Source organism: Emys orbicularis, chromosome 1, assembly GCF_028017835.1.
Source record: "Emys orbicularis isolate rEmyOrb1 chromosome 1, rEmyOrb1.hap1, whole genome shotgun sequence".
NCBI lineage: Eukaryota > Metazoa > Chordata > Testudines > Emydidae > Emys > Emys orbicularis.
Genome location: NC_088683.1, coordinates 17,524,999 through 17,546,632, shown reverse-complemented (window position 1 = coordinate 17,546,632; position 21,634 = coordinate 17,524,999). Strand labels below are relative to the sequence as shown.

The 21,634-nt window shown below is 45.0% G+C and overlaps 1 protein-coding gene across 1 annotated transcript in view; it reads right to left on the bottom strand.

Annotated features, from left to right (window-relative positions):
• The window catches only part of CAMK1D (calcium/calmodulin dependent protein kinase ID), a 355,487-nt gene that overhangs the window by 188,191 nt on the left and 145,662 nt on the right, over positions 1–21,634 (bottom strand). The window contains exon 2 of the mRNA XM_065416138.1: positions 9,806–9,937. Within this exon, the coding sequence (XP_065272210.1) occupies positions 9,806–9,937 (132 nt within the window). The remainder of the gene's footprint in view (positions 1–9,805; positions 9,938–21,634) is intronic.

Sequence of the window (21,634 nt, the reverse complement as noted above, 5' to 3'; positions counted from 1 at the left end):
GTGAATTCATTGACCTATTTGCTTAAAAAGCAGAAAGTAAATCAGACTATCCCACCTCCATCCCTCCCCCCACATCCTGTATTTTTCTTGGGGGGTTCCATTTAGGGTCACAGGATGCTAGTGTAACACACTGGTGAGTGTGTGTTACAGATGCCCCACTGTGTCCCATCCACAGGGGGATATGAATCTGTTACATCTCCATCTAGAACGCATTGTCTTTTTTAGCTCAAGCTGTAGCAGCTCATGGTTTCAGCTCTGGAGGTCCCCAGTTGACAATCAAGATGGCAGCCATCACACATGGCCCTTGCACAGATGTGAAAGTGGGGGGGAAGGGGAGGCAAGGAACACCTGGGGTCTGATCCTATACCATAGCTACTGGTAAATGCGCACTGATTTCAATGGTACAGGATTGGGTCCATGGTCCATCCATCACAGTCCTTGTACTTCTCTCAGTGAAAGGTCTGGTTGAGGCCTGTGGCAGTAGCCGTGCTGGCCACCCCAAACGGGAAGGAAGAAGTCCACCATGGCCCTTCCTCCCCCCACTCCATGTTGGCCATCAGAACAGTCCAGCAGCAAGGCAGAGAACACACTCTTCTTCCCTATTCCTTTTTAGGTGGGTCACCGACGGCCTAATCCAAAACCCACTAAAATCAATGGGAATCTTTCCACTGTGGACTTAGGATCAAGCCCCTAGTGCTTACTTAGGCCTTAATAAATGGTAAGCAGCTTTCCTCCCCTAACCAACTGTAGCATATAGTATCTCAAAATTTCCATTTAAAAATAATTAAATCACTGAGTGGCCTAAAATAATAAAGCCCAGATTCTGATCTGAAACTAGATTTTGTGCACAGCGAAATATATGTTTACAACTTTGGCCAACCTTCTGCATTCTGTGCAGTTACATACAGCTGGGGTAGCAATTACAAAGGCTATTAATCATCATGCTTCAGGGCGTAATCTGGTCCCTGGTAGGGGGCTCTTTTGGGGTAGTACTGAACACAGGTGCACTATGGGATTTTCATCCTTGTCTGAAGTATCCGATGCTTCAGCAAGGTATTTTAGCACATGCCTAAACTTAAGCACGTGAACAGTCTATTGACTTTACTGGGACTGTTCACTATTTAAAGTTAGGCATGTGCTAAAGTATCCTGGTGAAATGGGGCCACCAGCTTTTGTCAGGGACAGGCCGCCAGACGAGATGCACCATTGTTCTGTTCTGGTATTGCATTGTTTGTGCTCCTCCCGCACAATGGGGAATTTTGCCATTGATTTCAGTGGGAAAGGAATGAGCTCTCACTGAAGGAACACTTAAGATTGGAAGGTGTAAATATTGACATAATGTAACTTAAAGGTTCTTTGGTCTTTTTCCTTTTTACAAACAGACTGTTGGGTGTTGGTGGAAAAATAAAATGATCGAGTGTGTGTGATTCACTGTGGGACTCGGAGAAGACACTTAGGCTACGTCTACACTAGAAACTTCAAAGCGCTGCCGCGGGAGCGCTCCCACGGCAGCGCTTTGAAGAGTGAGTGTGGTCACACGCAAGCGCTGGGAGAGAGCTCTCCCAACGCTCCTGGTAATCCACCTCCACAAGGGGAATAGCTCCGAGCGCTGGGAGCCTGTCCACATTAGCGCTTTAAAGCACTCAAACTTGCTGTGCTCAGGGGAGTGATTTTTCACTCTCCTCAGCCAGCAAGTTAGAGCGCTATAAAATGTAAGGCCAGGTCTACACTACCGCGGTAGTTCGACAGCTGGCAATCGAACTTCCGGGTTCGATTTATCGCGTCTGGTCTGGACGCGATAAATCGATCCCGGAAGCGCTCGCCGTCGACTGCGGTACTCCAGCTCGGCGAGAGGAGTACCGCGGAGTCGACGGGGAGCCTGCCTGCCGCGTGTGGACCGCGTCTGAACCGCGGTAAGTTCGAACTAAGGTATGTCGACTTCAGCTACGTTATTCACGTAGCTGAAGTTGCGTACCTTAGTTCGAATTTGGGGGTTAGTGTAGACCAGGCCTAAGTGTAGACAAGCCCTCAGATAACTAGCACAACTGTGAGTGGAGCAGTGTCTGTAAATGTGTAGTTTTGGGGCAGTAGCAACGCCCAACTCCATAGATAGAAAAATCCAAAAGGTAAAACCTTCTGCTATGCAAATATTTCCCACAGACCACTGGCCTCCCACAATACACAGGCACGCTCTCCTCACAATGCTTAGTACTTCGGTTAGTTCACCCACACAGAGTGATGAGATAATAATGTGGGACTCAAGAGTCAATCCTGCAGTCTTTTCTCATGTGAACAGTCCCTACTGAAATCAAAGGGATTGCTGTCATGCATCAGGACTGCAGGACGGACCCTTGTATACCACATTTTATTCAAGGATCTCAGAGTGCTTCACAGACACTAAACAATTCAGTTTCACAAAGGGGATTTCCAGGAGCCACTAGTGGGATGGTGGCTGCATACTTTACAGCTCCCTTCCCCACCTCCTAAAATCCACAACCAGCAGCAGCTGAATCACTTTTCGTCCCCATCTAATAGTCATAAACTCATACGCATTAAGGCCAGAAGAGACCATCATGATCATCTAGTCTGACCTCCTGCACATTGCAGGCCACAAAACCTCACCCACCCACTCCTAACATAGACCCCTAAACTCTGGCTCACTCATCAGTAAGGGTTCTTTTTAATCATGGGTATTTTTAGTAAAAGTCATGGACAGGGTACGGGCAGTAAACAAAAATTCACGCCCGTGACCAGTCCATGACTTTTACTATATACCTAAAACTGGGGGGTAAGGGGTGTTCGGGAGGGTGGCCCTGGGCCCGCCGCAGGTGCTTGGGGCGGTCGCTGCGGGTGCTTGGGGGTGTGTGTGTGTCACGCCCGGGAGGGGCGCCACGGGTGCTCGGGGGCAGGGGTCGCGGCCTGGGGGGTGCCACGGGTGCTCAGGGGGATGGTGGGGTTGAGGCAGGCTCCCTACCTGGCTCCTGGGAAGCTGCGACCCCAGCTCCTAGCACTACGTGCTGCCTCCGCTCTGCCCCAAGCCCTGGTTCTGCAGCTCCCATTGGCTGGGAACTGCAGGGCCGGTGCCTGCGGGCGGAGGCAGCAGGTGGAGTGGAGCTAGGAGCTGAGGGAGGGGAGTTCCTGTCACCCTTCTGGGGAGCCCCCCTCCCCCGAGGTAAGGTAGGGCTCTTGATTTATTGAATTTAGCCCTCTTTTCCACCACGTCTTTCATCCCATCTAATTTCCTAGATTTGGGGTTTATAGTAAACCCAGAAATATTCAGTCCATTTGCCATCAATGTACACTTATAAGAGATACCAGATCTAAATAATGTAATGAAGATTTCTGTTTATTGATTAATCCCTTCAATTCCCTGATATCTTATTCTAATAATTTTTTTCCAATTTCTCTGTACGTAAAAATAACAATAATGATAATAATAAGTAAATAAAAAGATTTCGCGGTCTGTTCAAAAGCCTCTGGCGGTCCTGATTTGGCTCACAGTCCGCCTATTGACTACCCCTGATCTAGAGACTAAGAAGGAATGTCAATATGTCCAACTTAAACATGCCATCTCCCATTAGTTTGGCCCTGATGTCTGCACTATCCCAGACTCAAACGAACTGCTTTCATTTCTTCAGATATTACCCAGATTACCAAGACCTATGGCAACACTATCTGCAAATTTGGCCAGCAAATTTAAATTAAACATGGATTTCCTAGAAAAGAAACATAAGAAGGAAATAGGCCAATTATTCTCTGCTAACTAATGGTAACACATTTTAGCCAGTGCTTTGAACTGCTCTTTGATTAAGATTAATCTAGTGGAAACTCATGGATGAAGTGGACCCCTCTCCGATTGTTCAAAACAAGTGCCGCTAAGTCAGACGAATGTTGGCGCTGCGATTCAGCAGTTGCTAATTTAACACATAGCCTCCAGGAATACTCTTACATCTGAATGTTTGGCCAGAACTTAATTGCAGTTATTTTTTTCCTGACAAATAAAATTGTGTTACAAGCTAAACATGTAATTTTAAACCTAATGGATATTAATTGGAAGCTAAATAAATATGAAAAACTTTGGCACTAATAATTGCTAAAAGACTAGTGCTACAAAAATGGAAATCCAAAAAGCAACAATTGAAGATTGGAGCACAGACATTGTAAGGTTGGCTACCCTGGAAAGAAGTGTATACCGTAACTGAAATACCCCATATCTCAGAGATATGGAATGCTCTCCTGGAAGTATCAGGATGATCCTATTAAATGTGGAGAGGCCCCCCTCACCTTCACCTCTTCTCTGCGAACTTTCTTCCCTCCTCTTCTCTTTCCCCCTCCTCTAAAGTTTGCTTCTTTTATTTATCTTATTTTAATAATTTGTTTCCAATTTCTCTGTGCATAAAAAAAGGATAAGGCAGAAGATTTAAAAACTCGTTGAATTTGTATAACTGTGCAATACAAATAATTAATTTATACTTTAACCATTCACATTATATATAATCAAATGTTTTAAGTATAGTTAAGACTAGGTAGCCAGTGGTTGACACTTTATGAGAAGTTTATGTATAGTTTGTTGTTTTATAAACATTAATTTAATAAAAAGTTAATAGGGAAAAAATTGTTTCCCAAACTATAGCTGCGTAAAATAAGATGTGAGATACTTAAGGTGATAGAGGAAATAAATGGCGCGCCAGAAATAGGATCCAGGAGTCCTGAATCCCAGTTTCCTGCTCTAATATTAGGTTTTATGATATGTAAAGTTGATCCTAAATAGAAAGGTAATACTACGCTCCATTTTAATATATGATATACTCACTAGGATCCAAATCGTCAGTCTGGCACTTCAGTGGTATGTAGCCTGCCAGCGCTGCATGATCTGGTGGGACTCTGCAGCTGCAGAGACCTACATGGACTTGGAAGGGAGGTGCAGACAAACCTCCTCTGGAGCAATGGGGTAAGTGTAACCCACTGGCCAGGAGTTCTGTCTTCTCCCTCCTACATTTGACTGGGTGGGGATTGGGTTGTTCATCCTCAAGGGGCCTTGTCTCCTGGCAGCTGTCATCCAGCGAAGAGTGTTGTCGCACATTGCCCCTCTCAGATTTCCTGTGGTTGCCTATCAGTTGTGAGGAACCAACCCCCATATCATAGAGTCAGGGCAGTCGCGTGAGTGCTGAGTGCCTCCTCAGTGTCATCTCCTAGCTCTCAGGTGAACCCCCCCGTGCCTCTGTCACTATAGGACTGTAAATAGTTTGGGGGGTGTCCTTATGTGATGGATGCTACTCTTGGCCAAGCCACTGGGGACTTGCACTGGGGACCTCCAGAGCTAAAAGAATGGGCTGCCACAGCTTGAGGTAACGCTCTCTAGCTGGGGCTGCAACAGACTCTCGTCCTTTGCAGATCGGGCAGAGGGAGGGGGAAGACAGAACTCCTGGCCAGAGACTCTTCCCCAAAGAGGTCACAAATATTCTGCTTGTGCTACAATTAGAGTGGCCCTTTCTCTTCTCCTGTGAAAGCTAATGGCATTAGCAACCTACATGGGGACAGTGCAAGGACAAGGGGAAGGACTGGGATCCAAAGAGGTCTGCATATTCACATGCAGGGGCGGCTCCAGGCACCAGCGCACCAAGCGCATGCCTGGGGCAGCAAGCCGCGGGGGGCGGCCTGCCAGTCGCCGTGAGGGCAGCAGTCAGGCTGCCTTCAGCGGCATGCCTGCAGGAGGTCTGCCGGTCCCGCGGCTTTTGGCGGTAATTCGGCGGCTGGGACGCCGAAGGCATGGGACCGGCGGACCTCCCGCAGGTATGCCGCCGATCCGCGTTACCAGCGGACCTCCCACAGGCATGCCGCCAAAAGCCGCCTGACTGCCGTGCTTGGGGCAGCAAAATACATAGAGATGCCCCTGTTCAAATGAGATGCTTTTTCTGAAAGATAAGCTCTTGTTCAAACAGGAATTATTTTGGGGAAGTTCCATGGCCAGTGTTATGCAGGAGGTCAGGCTACATGAGCACAATGGTCCCTTCTGGCCATAGAATCTATTAATATGCGATCGCTGCATCTACTCCTAGTAAGCTCTATACTTCTCTCTCATGGAATGGGGGTGAATCTCTATCACCTCCTACAGTCATGCAACATTCTCAGGATCAGACAGCTGGGTAAGGGCTACCACCAATCCTTATGGTCTTTTAAATCAGCCCAAGGCTCTGGCACTCCAACCAGTAATTAGACAACATACACACTAACCATTACCCTGGGCATTAAGCTCACCAGAAGCAAAAGCAGGACAAGTAGAGATACCTTGGCAGCCTAGCAACCACGGCTCAGGATCCGCCCAACCATGTTTAAAGCTATGTCTAATATCTGCCTATCAAATAGAGAATTCATTTGGAGTGTCTGTTTGAACAGTGAAAGAGGCTGATTTCCCACCCCCTCGTCAATTGTGAACAGAAGGGTTTAAAAAAAAAAAAATCAGTGTTTCCCTGGTGCCACACACAAATTCAATACTGGGATCATTAACAAAGTGAATCTATTTTCAGAGTAAAAACTGAGACCTCCTAAGGTTGTATTAGCAACAACTAAGTAGGAGACATTAAGAGATAAAAATGAACACGTCTTTCTCTTTGCAGCAAACTCCTAATGTGCAGTGAGCAGAGGTGGATTTACAGTGAAACACAGGGTGCCCTGGCACAGGGCCCCCCAATGACAGGGGGCCCCAGGGCTGGGCAGATGCGGGGGCAAAAGATTGGTCCTGCCGGCTCCTGAGGCTCCTGCTGCAGGCTCCGCACTCACCAGCAACCAAGCTCCCCCCGCCTCCTCCCCCGAGCGTGCAGTGTTCCTGCCCCTCCCCATCCCTCCCAGCACTTCCCCCACTGCCAAACAGCTGTTTGCTGGCACTCAGGTCGAGGGAGAGGGAGGAGCGGGGCCACAGCACCCGCGGGGGAGGAGGCGGAGAAGAGGCAGGGGCGGAGCCTTGGGGAAGGAGGTGGAATCGGGCAGGGCGGAGCAAAGGCGGGGCCCCCTCCTGCACCCTAACTCCCTCCCAGACCCTGCACCCCAAACCCCTGCCCTCCCTGACTCCTGCACCCCCACACACTCCCAGTCCTGACTCCTGCACCCCTCTCACACACACCCTGCCCTCCCTGACTCCTGCAACCCCCCACGCCTCCTGCCCCCCACACTCCCAGCCCCCTGCCCTCCCTGACTCCTGCACCCCCCCACAGCCACAGCCCCCTGCCCACCCTGACTCCTGCACCCTCCTCCACATCCCCACCTGCACCCCTCGCACCAAATGGGAGCTGCCCCAGGTAAATGCTCCACACCCCAACCCCCTCTCCCAGCGCTGAGCCCCCTCCCACACCCTAACTCCTGGCCAGACCCCGCACCCCAAAACTTTTTTACATTTATTTTTATAAAGCGCTCTTATCCAAAGCGCTTTACAATAGTTAGCTAACAGTACAACAATGGTACAAACAATATTTGGAAAGATCGTTAAGTGGTCCGCCGAGACCCTCAGCGATTTTCAAGTGGTCTGTGGAAAAATAAGTTAGACTACAAAAACAATCAAGATACCTCACTTTATTTTCATTTACTTCCTATTACTTATCGAAGGAGGATGAAGAAAAAAAGAATGAACTACGGGGGTGGGGGAGAGATAAGAGAGAATGTTCTTTTTCTTGGCCGGGTCCCAAGGAGGGGCCCCAAAAATGGAGCTGAGCACAGGGCCCCACTAACTTTAAATCTGCCACTGAGTGGGCAGCAAACCAAGTGGATCTAACTGTATGACAAATAAGGCATTTTTCATCCACATGCTACTTTGCCATTGCAGTTCGAATGGTGTAGCCTGTGCTGCTGCCTTCTCTTCTCTCAAGAAGTGCTTTGTCAGAAAATAGGAGAAATACTTTACAAAACAGAAGCAATAAATGACCCCAAATGATTTGTCTGCTCTGCATTCCCGGGGTCAAGGTTTATGCAAAGCCATCATTACTGTAGGGAAATTACCAGTCTCGTACCAAGATGTAAACATCGGTGGATGGTTCCATCGAAGCAACATCTACTCTAGGCTGCCTGATTGTGCTGCTGGCCCCTGTTGCCTGGAGGTGGCCACTAAACAGCAGATGAGCTTTGTTGCTTGGCAACAATACACAACTGTCACAGCCAGGTCATGGGCAGCAAGACCTAATAGTCAGAGCCAGAGTCCACAGTCACAAGACAGGAGTCGGCTGGGTGAGGAGACCAGGAGGTCAGAAGCAGGCGACAAACTGGAGATCAGAACCACGAGGCATGAACTCCATAATCAGGCCGGGTCAGGATACCAGGGGGTAAGGGACAGGAGACAAACTGGAGGTCGGGAACCACAAGTCATATGCCAGGAGTCAAGCTGGGTTGAGATACCAGGAAATCAAGCAGGAGAAGCAGGAGCAGGTAGCACAAGGCACAGAGTCTAGAGCAAGGCAGAGCCTAGTTGTTCAGACAGTTTCCTGATCCTACTGCTGGCTTAGGCAGGGCCAGGGGGCCAAATAGCCACTCTGGGACTCTGCCAACTGGACCTTAGGGGCAGAGGCTCATACTGGGGCTGGGTTTCATGGCTCCCAGGTAAGCCATTGTCAGCATGCTGCCAGGTAGAGGGCTGGAGTGTGGCTGTTCCAATAAACCTTGTGGGACCGGGTTTGAGACCTATGGTTATATCAACAACCTGTTCTTCCTCCTGCAACTCGCTCCTTAAAACACAATTCTTTCTCTCAACCTTCCCTTGCCAATCTCCTCTTTGGGGCAGCCCCCTCCCACTCTTGTGCCTGAACCCTACGTGTTTTTGTTGTAGGGGGTCTAATTTAAGCCTTGATCTTGCAAAAGGGGCAGACCCCTGAGGCCCCATGGAGCCCCATCCACTTCACTCCATGGGAATGGATCCCATTCAGCTACTGGGATGGTTTGCCTGAGAGTGACTGAGTTTGCCCTTTTGCCCCAATCTTTCAGCTCTTGCTATCTGTGTCTTTAGCATGGTTGTGGCACTTCTGATTTGAAGGTTTGGGATTGGTTTAGTTGCACGCTGCTGAAATGATTATCAATGTGTATCTTATAAATGATCAAGACTTGGGGCCTGATCCTGCAGTCTTTGCACACCGAAACCTCCCATCAGAGTCAGTAGGAGTTTGGACTGTGTGTGAAAAATGCAAGGATTGGGCCCTAAATGGTTACATCTATTTCCCAGCGATCCTGCCTTATCATGAGAAATGTTAAAATAGGACACACTGAATTGAATTTAGCAGTCAAATGTTGCAGTAAATGATGAGAGGAAACTATACGAGATGCACAAATGAGCTACAATGGAACTGTGCTGAGAACTCAATAACAGAGATGGGCATGTTTAATCTCAGGGATACAAGGTGCCGCCACCAACAAAAACAGTCTGCATCACATGGAGTGAGGGTTGGCTTCGGATTGCTTGAGAGCAGTTAATCTATGACTCTGATCCTGCTCCCGCTGAAGTCAATGGCCAAATCACCATTGATTTCAGTGGAAGCAGGATCAGGCCTCATTTACGGGATCTTAAGCTCCCCTGACCCATTCCCCGCCCCCCTCCCCTCCCATGCATTAACCTAGCTGCATTAATGCACAAGGATAAGAGATAATTTCTGAAACCATTTACAGCACAGTTTATGCCCAGATGTTCCCAACCACTTGCAGTAAGCTGAGCAACTCAGTCACATTTACAAATCACAATTCTCGTTCACTGACCACAGCCATTCCTGCTCTGCAGAGCGGACAAACGCGCCAATTCAAATCGTAGAAGGGGATGCGTGTATTCAATACTTACTTTCTCAGGACTGCGATTTCATTCTCTATGCTGCTTTCCTTCCCCTTCAGTGCTTTCTTGGGGATGCACTTGACTGCAAATAGTTTTCCACTAGCCCTCTCTTCAGCCAAAACTACTTCAGAAAACGCACCCCTGAAAGAAGGAAAAGATTGGTCTCAAAATATATCCTTTCTGTACCTGTACTTCAAGTGTGGATATAGGTCTATGAAAGCTGCTATACCCATTTTTGTTATCAAGAACAACATTTTACACATAGCATCATTCATTTGCTTTATAAACTATGCATATGTTAACATTCATGGCATATTCCTGTTGCCAAGGCTTACTGAGCAAATGGACAGTTTTAATAGAAAATCATGTTCTATGATAATGATTATTATTATTATTATTATTTGTATTACCACAGCACCTAAAAGCTTAGGCATGGACTGGGACCCCATTGTGCTAGGAGCTGTACAAACAAAGAAGAAACAGAAACGTCCTTGCCCAAGGGGTTTACAATCAAAGTAGTATAAGCACAGGTCTGGAACCTAGAACCGCCAAAATTCTATGCCTGGTTTTGCCACTGACTTAACATGTGACTTCAGGTAAGTCACTTAGCATCTTCTGCCTAAATTTCCCACCTATAGTAATACTTCACTCTCTGGGGTTTTAGGAGGCCTCGTTCATAAATGGTCATAAGCACTTAGTGATCCTTGGCCAAGACACTTGGAATAACTTCCCAATTATTGTTAAAAGTGCTATGGGATCTGAAAGGATCACCAGAGGTCAGGACCAGAGCTGTAAATCTCCCTTGAAAGATGGCACATCCAGCAGCCCAGTGTGCCCCAGCAACATTTATTCAATCCTGCTTCAGATGGAGAAGAAGAATAGCTAATGAGTCTTTTTACGCAATGTAAAACTAACCCTTGGAACAAACAGCCACAAGAGATTACTGAAGCAAAGTGCGTAAGAGGATTCAAAACAGGATCAGGCATGTACATGAATAATATGAACATCCACAGTTACATCAGATAGGAGAAAATTTATAAAGGATATATATGTTTGAGGGTACTAGCCAACCACTAACTTCCAAGAGTGTGTGTGTGGGGGGGGGAAGCTCGCCTTTAACGTACATCTCTTATATCTTCTTCTGAAGTATCTGGTACTGGTCAGAGACAGGATATTGCACTAGATGAACATTGGTTCTGGTTCAGAATGGCAATTCCTACGGTACAGCTAATCAAAAAACATTTCCTGCAGCACCTTGGTTTGCCCTATAGGTCTCACAGCCAATTGCTTATCTGACAAGATCACAGCCTAAGGTCATACAGCTGCATTATCATCTTTATATAAAATAAAAAGAACCAGGATATGTTTTCCTTCAATCAGTAGATTATTCTGCCAGCCACATGGCACTCCATAAAAAGACAAGTCACTAGCAGGCTGAACAAACCACAGCCATGCTCCAGCAAGCTCTTAAAATGTTAATATTTGATCACAACCCCATTAAACTGCCATGAACTTTCTCGGACTTTTCATTTCCCAGGATTGCTGGTTATGTAAGTGTCGGTGAATAAACATAAGCTTTTCCTTTTCATGGCCAGGTTCTTCCTTCATGATTCATAGATCTGATGACACAGTCAAGCATTTGTGACCTCACAATTGCTCCCGTGGATGTGAAAGAACTGAATGAATCATTGCATGAATGGATAAATGAATCCGGGAATAGCAGGAGCATGGTGATTAGGAAAGAGAATGCTTCCGTTTACATAGAAAGGCTTTTGTAGTTAATAGTAAGTAATAAGGAAACTATAACAGGAAGTTAGGAATAGATTATTGGGACTGCTGCAAAGTGTATGTTGTAAATTTTGCCTACATGCAGAAGTGACCTTTTAAGCAAGGGATAGCATGGTGTTCCAGCGAGCTTTCACTAAACAATGGGCCCAAATTCTGATCTGACTTGCGCATTTCTACAAACAGGGTTATCTCACTGACTTCTGCTCAGTGCTTCTGTGCTTAGATCATAGCTTTTCAGCACTCTGCGGAACCAACGCACTGCATTCTGGGGCTCACATACATAGTATCTAACGGCTTGAGCAATAAAGAACCAAGCAGGGCAATAGGATTTTGAAAGACCTATGCAGTGATTTCATTATGCCTGAATACTTGTAATTATTTAATGAATGAAATTATTCTTTACGCCAACCCTAATGCTTAGAACAGCCTAGTCAATGATCACACATGTCCTGATTCAGCTAGCTGCTGAGAACCTTCGATTCCCATCGACTTCTGTAGGCAATGAGGGTGCTCAGCCTCTCACTCATAGGATTGGCCCCAAGCATCCTCCTGTTCCTCCAAAGAACTCCTCAGGTCCTGTTCTCGGATGCTTTTGATGCATACAATCGACCCTGTGCTCTGCATGTGTTTGGTTGTGTATCACAGCAGTCTCTTGTCTTTAGCCTGTAAGTGCTTCAAGGAAGGGATCTCTTATCCATGCAGCTCGTTTTACCTATTGTACAGTGCTGAATACATTTAAGGTGCTGTAAAACTAAAGAAAGCTTCCATTTTGAGCTCAAGTTTATTACTGTTCTAAAACAATTAAATAAATGAAGGCCCAGCCTCTATGTTTCTTGTCAGTAGGCGCTGCTCTAGGAAATGCCTGGGTTTCAGCTGCCATAAAAACTTTAATGTATTTCCTCCTCCGTTTACTGGCAAGGCTCTGGGCACAGAAGTTGTACCCAACCCTGGATGTGAATTTATTGCCCATTGAATGTTTTCTGGGAACTCAGAGTTCTACTCGTTATGATTAACACCCTATTTCTTTAATGGTTGTTTTCATTAGAAGGACAAAATGGGACCATCCTTGCTGAATGACAGCTTTTGGCACTCATAGACCACTTTTCACGTTGCAAGTGTTGAACAAACACGGGGCTAGATTCATGCAGCCTTTGGTGGTGAAAAGTATTCCCAGAGAGTGACAACTTCCAGCAATGGTGGGCACCTACAACCGCCTCTCCTTTGGGGCCCCACAGCCCCAAAAGTGGCATCACTGGTTAGGGAGAGGATGTAACCAGGGGGGCAACGAAAGACAGCGACAAGCTTAACAATAAAAGGGAGAGGTGAGACATATCGGAAGACAAAGAGAAGGAGGTTGTCGTAGTAAAGGGGGGATTAACTCAGACAAGGCCCAGGGAATCAGGGATGGATATCAAGAGGAAGGAAAGGATTGCATAGATACGGTAGAGGAAGAAGGAACAGGGCTTAGCAAGAGCTAGAGAGAGAGAGAGGAATCAAAGGGTGTGTTGCCATCACAGGGTGTGATAGCAGCAAAGCCACGGCAGCACAGACTTCAGTGTGCACAAGTAATTATCTGAGGTTCTGGGGTGGGCTTGTACAGCCTGTGCTAACACGCATACTGCTGTGTCCTGACTGCTCCAAGCTAGCTAGCTACATTAAAACTAGCTGGGGTTTGTCTACACGTGCCACAAGCACACTGTGACTGCAGTGTAGACATGCCCACAGACAGCTCCAAACAGTCTTTGAGAAATTGTCACCGGTGATGTAGTGGGGAGAGATTAAAGTGTATGGCTGGACTGGAATTTAGCTTAATTGTAGAGCTATTGGGCCAAATTCATCCATCCTTACGGGTCCGATCCAACTCCCATAAAACTCCTCCTGATTTCAGCAGGAGCAGGATTGAGCCTTAAGGGCCAAATTCAACTCTAGCATAATCACTGAAGTTGCACCAAAGATGCATATGGCCCAATTCAAACAGGAATTATTTCAGGGAGGTACCATGAGCTGCGATATGCAGGGGGGCTGACTCGACAAGCCCCCTTCTCACTTTAGGATCTACGTCTGCTGTATTTATCCATTTATTTGTGCAAATGGTACTTCTCCCTCCCTTCCCCTTACCCCCTCTTCCTCCTCCTCCCACAACCAGCCAGGTATCAGAACATTCTGCCACGTCATTATTCTGAATTGACTCTCTTACCCCAGCTTCCAACATTTCAATCCTTCTCACTAGCAACTTTTCCCCGGGATTCAAGGAGGAAGACCTGCAGCCTCTCAATCCAAAATCCAGTCTTATTCCAAGATTTCCCATTTGCATCTCATACAAATGGCACATTCCAGCATGCCACGGCACTGGCTCAATAACAGACTCAGAGTGCCACTAACTGAATCTCCATCAATACTCCCCGTAGCACTTGAGTTTTCTTTGGGAGTTTCCCTTCCAAGTATTGATCAGACTCCAGTCTGCTGCTTAGCTGATGAGATTCATCAAATGATATCCCAGATGGCATTGCTGCTGGAAGGATGGTGCATGTAGTCTGCTAAGACTGGTAGATCCATTACTCAGACCGTGGGGAAGGCTAGGGAGGGAAGTGGTCAGTTCCCTCCTGATTCTAAGGTGACCAAAGTATTATGGCCTCTATTTAGCAAAACACTTATGCACATGCTTAAGTCCATCCCCTCTTCAACAAAGCACTTCTGCATTTGCTCAACTTTAAGCTTGTGCTTACATCACTGAAGCCAACAGGATGTAAGCACATACGTACAGTCAAGCACATGCTTAAATGCTTTCCTGCACCAGGGCCTAAATCTGTGATGCACATAGCCTGTCTCTCTACAAAGTTCTCATAAATTCATCTCCTGCTAACATTTAAGTATGAAAAACTTTTTGCATGTGAGTGAGCCCACTGCATTTAATGAGGCTATGAAGGTGCTTAAGTGTTTGCCAGATCCACTCCCTAGGGAGCAGTCTTATGGAAGCTACATTTCCAAAGTAGTTGTGGAGTCTTGAAACTGTGAAAGGCAAGACTATGCTGGGGATGACAGAATCAATAACAAAAATCAATGTCTTTACAAACTGATCGGTAAGATTATGAAGTGTGAATTTGTTTTTATCGGAAATGTCATGGGTGGAAAAAGTACAATGTCTATGAAGACAGCAAGTAAAGTGAGTTTTCTACCTTGTGAAAATGTCCGGCAGGATTTTGTCCCTCTCCCACAATATGACCAACAAATTATTTTCACACTAAAGGGAAAACTTGTATGGTAATTTGCACTGATAGGCCAAGATTTAAAAAACACTAGACTAAAGTTAGGCACCTAGTGGCTGAGATTTTAAAGTTAAGAGATTTGGATGCCCAATTCCCATTAAATGGGAAATAGCGAAGAGTGAGACTTTCAAAGTGCCTAAGGGAATTAGAAGCATATTTACTACTCCTAAATCCATTAGCAATTTACAAAAATCCCACCCAAGCCTCCAAAACTTTTAAGCACCTTGGAAAATCCCAGCCTACATCTATAGTTAATATAGTATATTAGATAAATAAGGAACGTGATTTTCAAAAGTGAAAATCAATGGGAGCTGGTGGGTACCCAGCTCTTCTGCAAAATCAGACCCCCTTTTTAGCTGCCTAAATACGGACTTAGGAGCTGAATTTTGGGCTTCTATTTTTAGAAGTCTTGGCCATGCAGTTTTTCATCCTAGGGGTTTGGGTCTTTGCAAACCTCTAATTAAGCCACAAAATGCTTCTGTGATCTAAATACGTTTTTAATACGTTTCAAAAAAGGGTATAACAGAAGCACAGAGGGGTTAAGTGACTTGCCCAACATCACACAGCCAGTGACCAAACTTTGGAAGACAGTCAAAGAGTCCTGATACCCTACCACCGTCTAAAACCATTGGACCATGCAGCATCCCACAAGACGTCCATCTTCTATCATTTGAATTTGTTTGTATCATTTCCCATCCTAATTACTCTCATTAATATAGAGTTACAAGCACAGATTAGGGTTTCAAGAACTTTGTTAGAACACGTTGTAATTGCATCCAAATGGAATCCATCTTTGCCAGTTTTCTAATAGAAAACAATAGCTACAATATGAAACTGTAGTGCATATAAAGATATATTAAGGTGCAAGAATCTTTGCCCTTCCATATTTCTCTAGTGTTTGTTCAAACTGTGATTTAAATATGAAAATTCAAATCCTGAGATAAAATGAATGAAATGCACTTATGGCAGAGTGCATTTGCCATAGTATCTCAATGTGCTTCATTGCCACAAAAAATACAAATACGAGCCCTCTCAAACAAACAGCCAATGAAGGAATAAAACTTATATTTTCCATTAATTGAGACTTACACGTTGAACAGTTTTCCACTGCATTAGCAGGTGCTCTGTCATACTAAATCAACAGTAGCCATGCAGCAGATTTCACATCGTCAGGTTCTATATAGCTAACGATCTTAATTATGATACAGTTAGGTTTTGCTGTGTACTTTACCCTAGCCATGCTATGGAAAGTAATCAGCGAGCACTAAGGGTGAGAAAATACACCGTTTCCAGTGTGAAGAGTCCTCTAAGATGTGAAATTGACCAAACAACAGTAAGCCATTTCATAAAAGGATCTTAAACAACCACAGATTGTTGTTTCTCTCTTCCTGGATTCTCCGCAGGCAGGCTAAGGGCGTGTCTACACTTGTACTTTACAGCACTGCAACTTTCTCGCTCGGGTGTGAAACACCCCCCCGAGCACTGCAAGTTTCAGCACCGTAAAGTGCCAGTGTAGACAGTGCACCAGCGCTGGTAGCTACGTCCCTCACGTTGCTAGTGAAGACATGCCCTGAGTTTAAATCACCAAACACACTGACACAAATAAATAGGAAAAGTCTTCACAGGCACTTTCATAACAGGTAAGCTCTGGCATGCCCTAAGGTGCTAGCTGATCATACTGTCACCTCTTACCAGCTAAGAGACTGTGTGGTTTACTGGTCAGAGCAGGGAAGCAGGAGTCAGGTTCTGTTGCTGGTTCCACAACTGACTTAATGCCCGTTATCATTTTCCTCCCCCACGCACACCACCAAAACCAACACAAAACTAATAACTGAAAGTAAAATTTTTGGTCAGAAAGTTATGGGTCTGTGTAGAAATGGACCCACACTGCCAAGTTCAGACCTGGACTTGGCTCCAAAGTTCCCTAAAGTTCATGGTTATTTGGATGAGAGGACGTGCTCCAGGCCCAACTCTAGTCCAGTGTGAAACCAAGAGTGACTACTGCTGGGGTATTTTTATCTGTGTCCTGGCCAGGAACAAGGGCCTTCCAGGATGTGCAATATCTACTGTACTGTACTCAAACATTTACACATAGAATCATAAAATCATAGGCCTGGCAGGAATCTCGAGAGGTCTTCTAGTCCAGTCCCCTGCACTCAAGGCAGGACTAAGTATTATCTAGACCATCCCTGACAGGTCTATTTTGTGAAATTTCAGTGACGTTAAGTGACTTAGACAAGGTCATACAGCAAGTCAGTGGCATATATGAGAACAGAACATGGGTTTCCAGACTCCCTGGCTACATAACAGATCGATATAACAGAATGGGAGAGGCCACACTGAAACTTTTTGGTTCATTCACAATACTCTGTTCTATCACAGAGCAAGTGTTTTTTCTGTCTGTTCTCATTCATCATACATAACGGACCTAGTCCTGCAGTCCGTGCTCAAGCAATATCCCCATTGAAGTTAAAGGGCATTTTGCCTGAAAAAGCACTGCAGAATCATACCTTACGAGTTAAAGCCAAAAATTTCAAAGTTGGCGCTTGCTTAAAGTTAGCCACCCAAGTTTGAAAATTTTGCCTTATACCTAGTGGGCCATATTAGTCTCTAACACAGGGGTCGGCAATCTTTCAGAAGTGGTGTGCCGAGTCTTCATTTATTCACTCTAATTTAAGGTTTTGCGTGCCAGTAATACATTTTAACATTTTTAGAAGGTCTCTTTCTATAAGTCTATAATATATAACTAAACTATTGTTGCATGTAAAGTAAATAAGGTTTTTTAAATGTTTAAGAAGCTTCATTTAAAATTAAATTAAAATGCAGAGCCCCCCGGACAGGTGGCCAGGACCCGGGTAGGTGAGTGCCACTGAAAATCAGCTTGTGTCCCGCCTTTGGCACGCGTGCCACAGGTTGCCTACCCCTGCTCTAACATAACACTAGGAGAAATTTGCTCCAGTGTTGCTTTAGTAACGTCACTCACAATGTTCCCTCTCTCCCTGACTTCTATTGCACAACACAGCTGTGCTGCTTGTTTTCCCGTGCAGACCATCTATCACAAATTAAAAAAAAACCCTCTCACTCACCACGCTGTTATTACGTGTTCCAGACAACGGACAATGCTGTTAGGCTTACTTAAAAATGCTGTTGCTGTTTGCCTAATGGACAACTGAATAACAAGGACAAGGGTCAATGTTATTCTTCACTGCACTGCTGATGAAGCAAGTGGTTCTTTCCTGCATCACTGCCATTCCTCTCTGCAGACACAGAGCCGGTTCCCCAATGAAGCTCCACATTTTAGGGGGTTCGTTTTGTTCAAGGTAAAAAGTATTGCAATATTATTTAAACAATAAAATAGATTACATTTCTCTGCTGATATCCAGGCTCCTTTCCCACATCATCTAAAAGTACACAGGAACATGGGAGTTGCCATACTGAATTAGGACACTGGTCCAGCTACTCCAGTAGCCTCCAGTGGCCAGTATCAGCTGCCTCTGAGGAAAGTGCAAAACTCTATAGTAGTGAGGTATGGGTTAACCTGGGCGGTGGGGTGGCCTAAAGCGTAGGGCACTGCCGTAAGACTAAGGATACCTAGGTTCTATAACTCTGCCACTCGCTTTCTGTGTGATCATGAGCTAGTCTCTTTGCAGCTCTTCCATCCTTGTACTTTAAGACAGTAAGATCCTCAGGGCACTGCATCTTCTATGTGTTTGCAGAGCACCTAGCAAAATGGGGCCTTGATCTCAGCCAGGGCCTCTACGTGTTACCCTACTATCAAAAATAATAACTTGCTCCCAAGGAAAGTTTCTTCCTATCCCCCATTAGATAGAGGTTGCCTTATGCCCTGAAACATGAGGTTTTATAGCCTTTGCAAAAACTGCCTGGTTTTCTTGCTCCAGTATGTTCCATGCTGCCAAAGAGCCCCGTGAAAATGCAGTATCGCAAAATTTCAATCTTAAATAGTCATAAGAAGAGATTGGATTTGTTTGGATCCATCTCCCATTTTGTTGTACTATTAGCTACAATTACAGATTAGTGTTTTGACAGTCTTTGTCACCACAATGAGTTATAAGAATTCTAATGTTTATTTTACTCTGTGATTTCTTTTTGTTTCAAATCTTCGATATTTTAAGTTCCCAGACAAAAAAAACTTAATTCAGCTGGAGGTATGGTTGAAAATACATGTCGGAGGAAAGCTCTTTGGAAGAAGGCTGTAGTTTAACAAAAGAACGTTTGTTAGAAAGCCAGGAAATTCAAATTTAAGGTTGTAAGCAATAACAAAAATGTTTGAAACTATGGAAATGCACAGGTAAGATCACCCTAACATCCTTAACTCTACCTGATTCACCTCCTGCAGAACAACTGAAAACCAGAAGATACCTCCTTGTTAACAGGAAAAAGGTTTTATTACACTAGGAAACTGCAGCAACACTGAAGACAGTATTGATACTGAAAACTAGCCCTTTGCTCTGGGGTAAATTTCACCCTAACAGAATATATTACATTAATTACAAATGCATTGTAAAGCATAATGTGAAACTTTCTTAGCGTGGTTAAACTTTTGTGTTCTCCCCCATGCAATAGTTGGTACATTGCACACAACTAAAATAAAGCAGGGAGCTTTTTCCTGCATTGCTTTCATCAAACTGCTGCAGTCCACATACAAAATACTGAACTCGGGACTTGCCAGGAAAGGAAATGAGGCCTTGATGGTTTCTGCTCTAAAGTATATTCTTGTCTTATTTTACCACTAGGAAATATGGCCTAGTGGGCTGAACAAGGAGTTAAGAATCAGGAACTCTAGTGTTCTAATCCTGACTCTGCTACTGACTCACTGTAGTGTAGTTTGTGAAGTCTCTTAACTTCTCTGCCTTCTTTGCTCCATCTATTGGGGGAGGGAGGTGATAATACCTTGCTAGAAAAGTTATTTGTACAATAATCTGCAAATGAAAAGTGCTATTGTCATGATGGTTGAAATCTGCACAAGATTTCCTGATTTGGGAACATATCAAGCCTTTGCAATTCACCCTAAAAGAGGCTCCAACAAATACATGGGACTTGTATGCACAGTCACCACACAGTTCTGCAATGAATACATCTCTATTCTACAGCAATCGAGCACTGGAAAAGCCGGGATATTGCAGGTGAGGACTGACGTGCAATGCAGATACAGCCGTGTAAGGATGTTTGCAGATTGACTGCTGCATTATGCTTGGCACTAGAAATCCCATCTGTCCCCCAGATTCAGGAACACTCCATTCACTGACAAATTTATAAAGAGAAAATGGATATTCTTAGTATTTAAACGAACACTAAAGTTGAGTTTTCTATCTGAGCTTTTTGCTTCCTCCTATGTGAGATACTCCTGTATTAGCATAGTATCAGAGTGCCTCATAATCTTTAACATATTTCTCTTCATAACCTCCCTCTGATCATCCTTCCTTGCTAATCAATATAGAATTTAATACACTAACACATGCTGTCATTGTATTACATTAGATATTACATAGGAAAGAGACAAGTAGAATACACTACGGATATGCAATACAGATGAGTGGGCAAGTTCACACTGTTGTAGACCACTGAACTTTAGTGCTTCCTGGTAATTTTTGGTCTAAAAACTGCAACCCTAACATTGCCTTAACCGAGTTTGTCATATTTAATTTCCCAGGCTATTGCAGGACTAATGCATCATCACGCCAGGGTTCCCCCCACACCGAACATGTTTTAATGTGGGAGTGTATCATACTGGCAAAGTCTGTGTCATGTCTCCCTCTACTGGCCTGCTAGAGGATATCTGCCTACTACTACTATGAGCTAATGGAGTCACGCCTTTAGTTTGTGCTCCAATATTGAAAATCCCCAGTTTGCACCCTGCTGGCGACCCATACAGGAACTCAGATCATTACAGTAGCAAAGGCTCCGTATCTCGTGTCCAACAATTCCCCTTAGCCACCTTCCAGCTCCCAACCAAGAGGATTCTTTTAAAAGGTGCCAACAAAAAGTGCAAAATTTTAGACAACATCATCATCCCTCTTTTCTCAGCATATAAATGAAAGACATTTGTGATTCTGAAGGGAGCTATTAAATGGGATGGGTCAGCAGCACAAGAGACTTTTTTTTCTCTAGTTGTCAGAGCTTAGCAGCAAACCCAGCGTTGGTCCTCACAGATAAGGAAATTCCCAGAGTTATGTAAATCAGCTGGACAGAAATGAAACGAATGAATTGACAGTTCAAATATATTCATCGGTGCTCAACACTTAGCAAACTGCAAACACAGCCAGCAGAGATGCCCTCATTTTAACACAGGAAATTGTCAAAGTGATTAGCCAGATAATCTAAGCTGTTAATTGGTGGCTGTTTGGGGGGAAAAAATCCATGAAAAGGGCTTAATTAAAGCTCCTAGAGACAAAGCCACAAAGGTGGAGGGAGGGAGGAAGGTGAGACGTGCCACCTAAGCAGTGATAGCTAGAGGCATTGTATCTGCCTAGAACAGAGACAGTCCAGAACTTCTACACTGCACTTAAACAGCCCAAGCCCTGTGAGCCTGAGTCAGCTGGCAGGGGCCAGCCACAGGTGTCTAACTGCAGTGTAGACATAGCATAGACTCCATGTGGAACATACCCACAGGCGTGTCATGCTACATCTTAGGAAAAAGGGGAGCCCGGGCCTCCAGCATATGCCAATGTGCAGCAGCAGAGGGAGCTTGGATCACAGCCCCAACCCACCCAGACATACACCCCAATGGGGAGTTCATCATTGCCTGCAATGCTAGTGTCCCCAC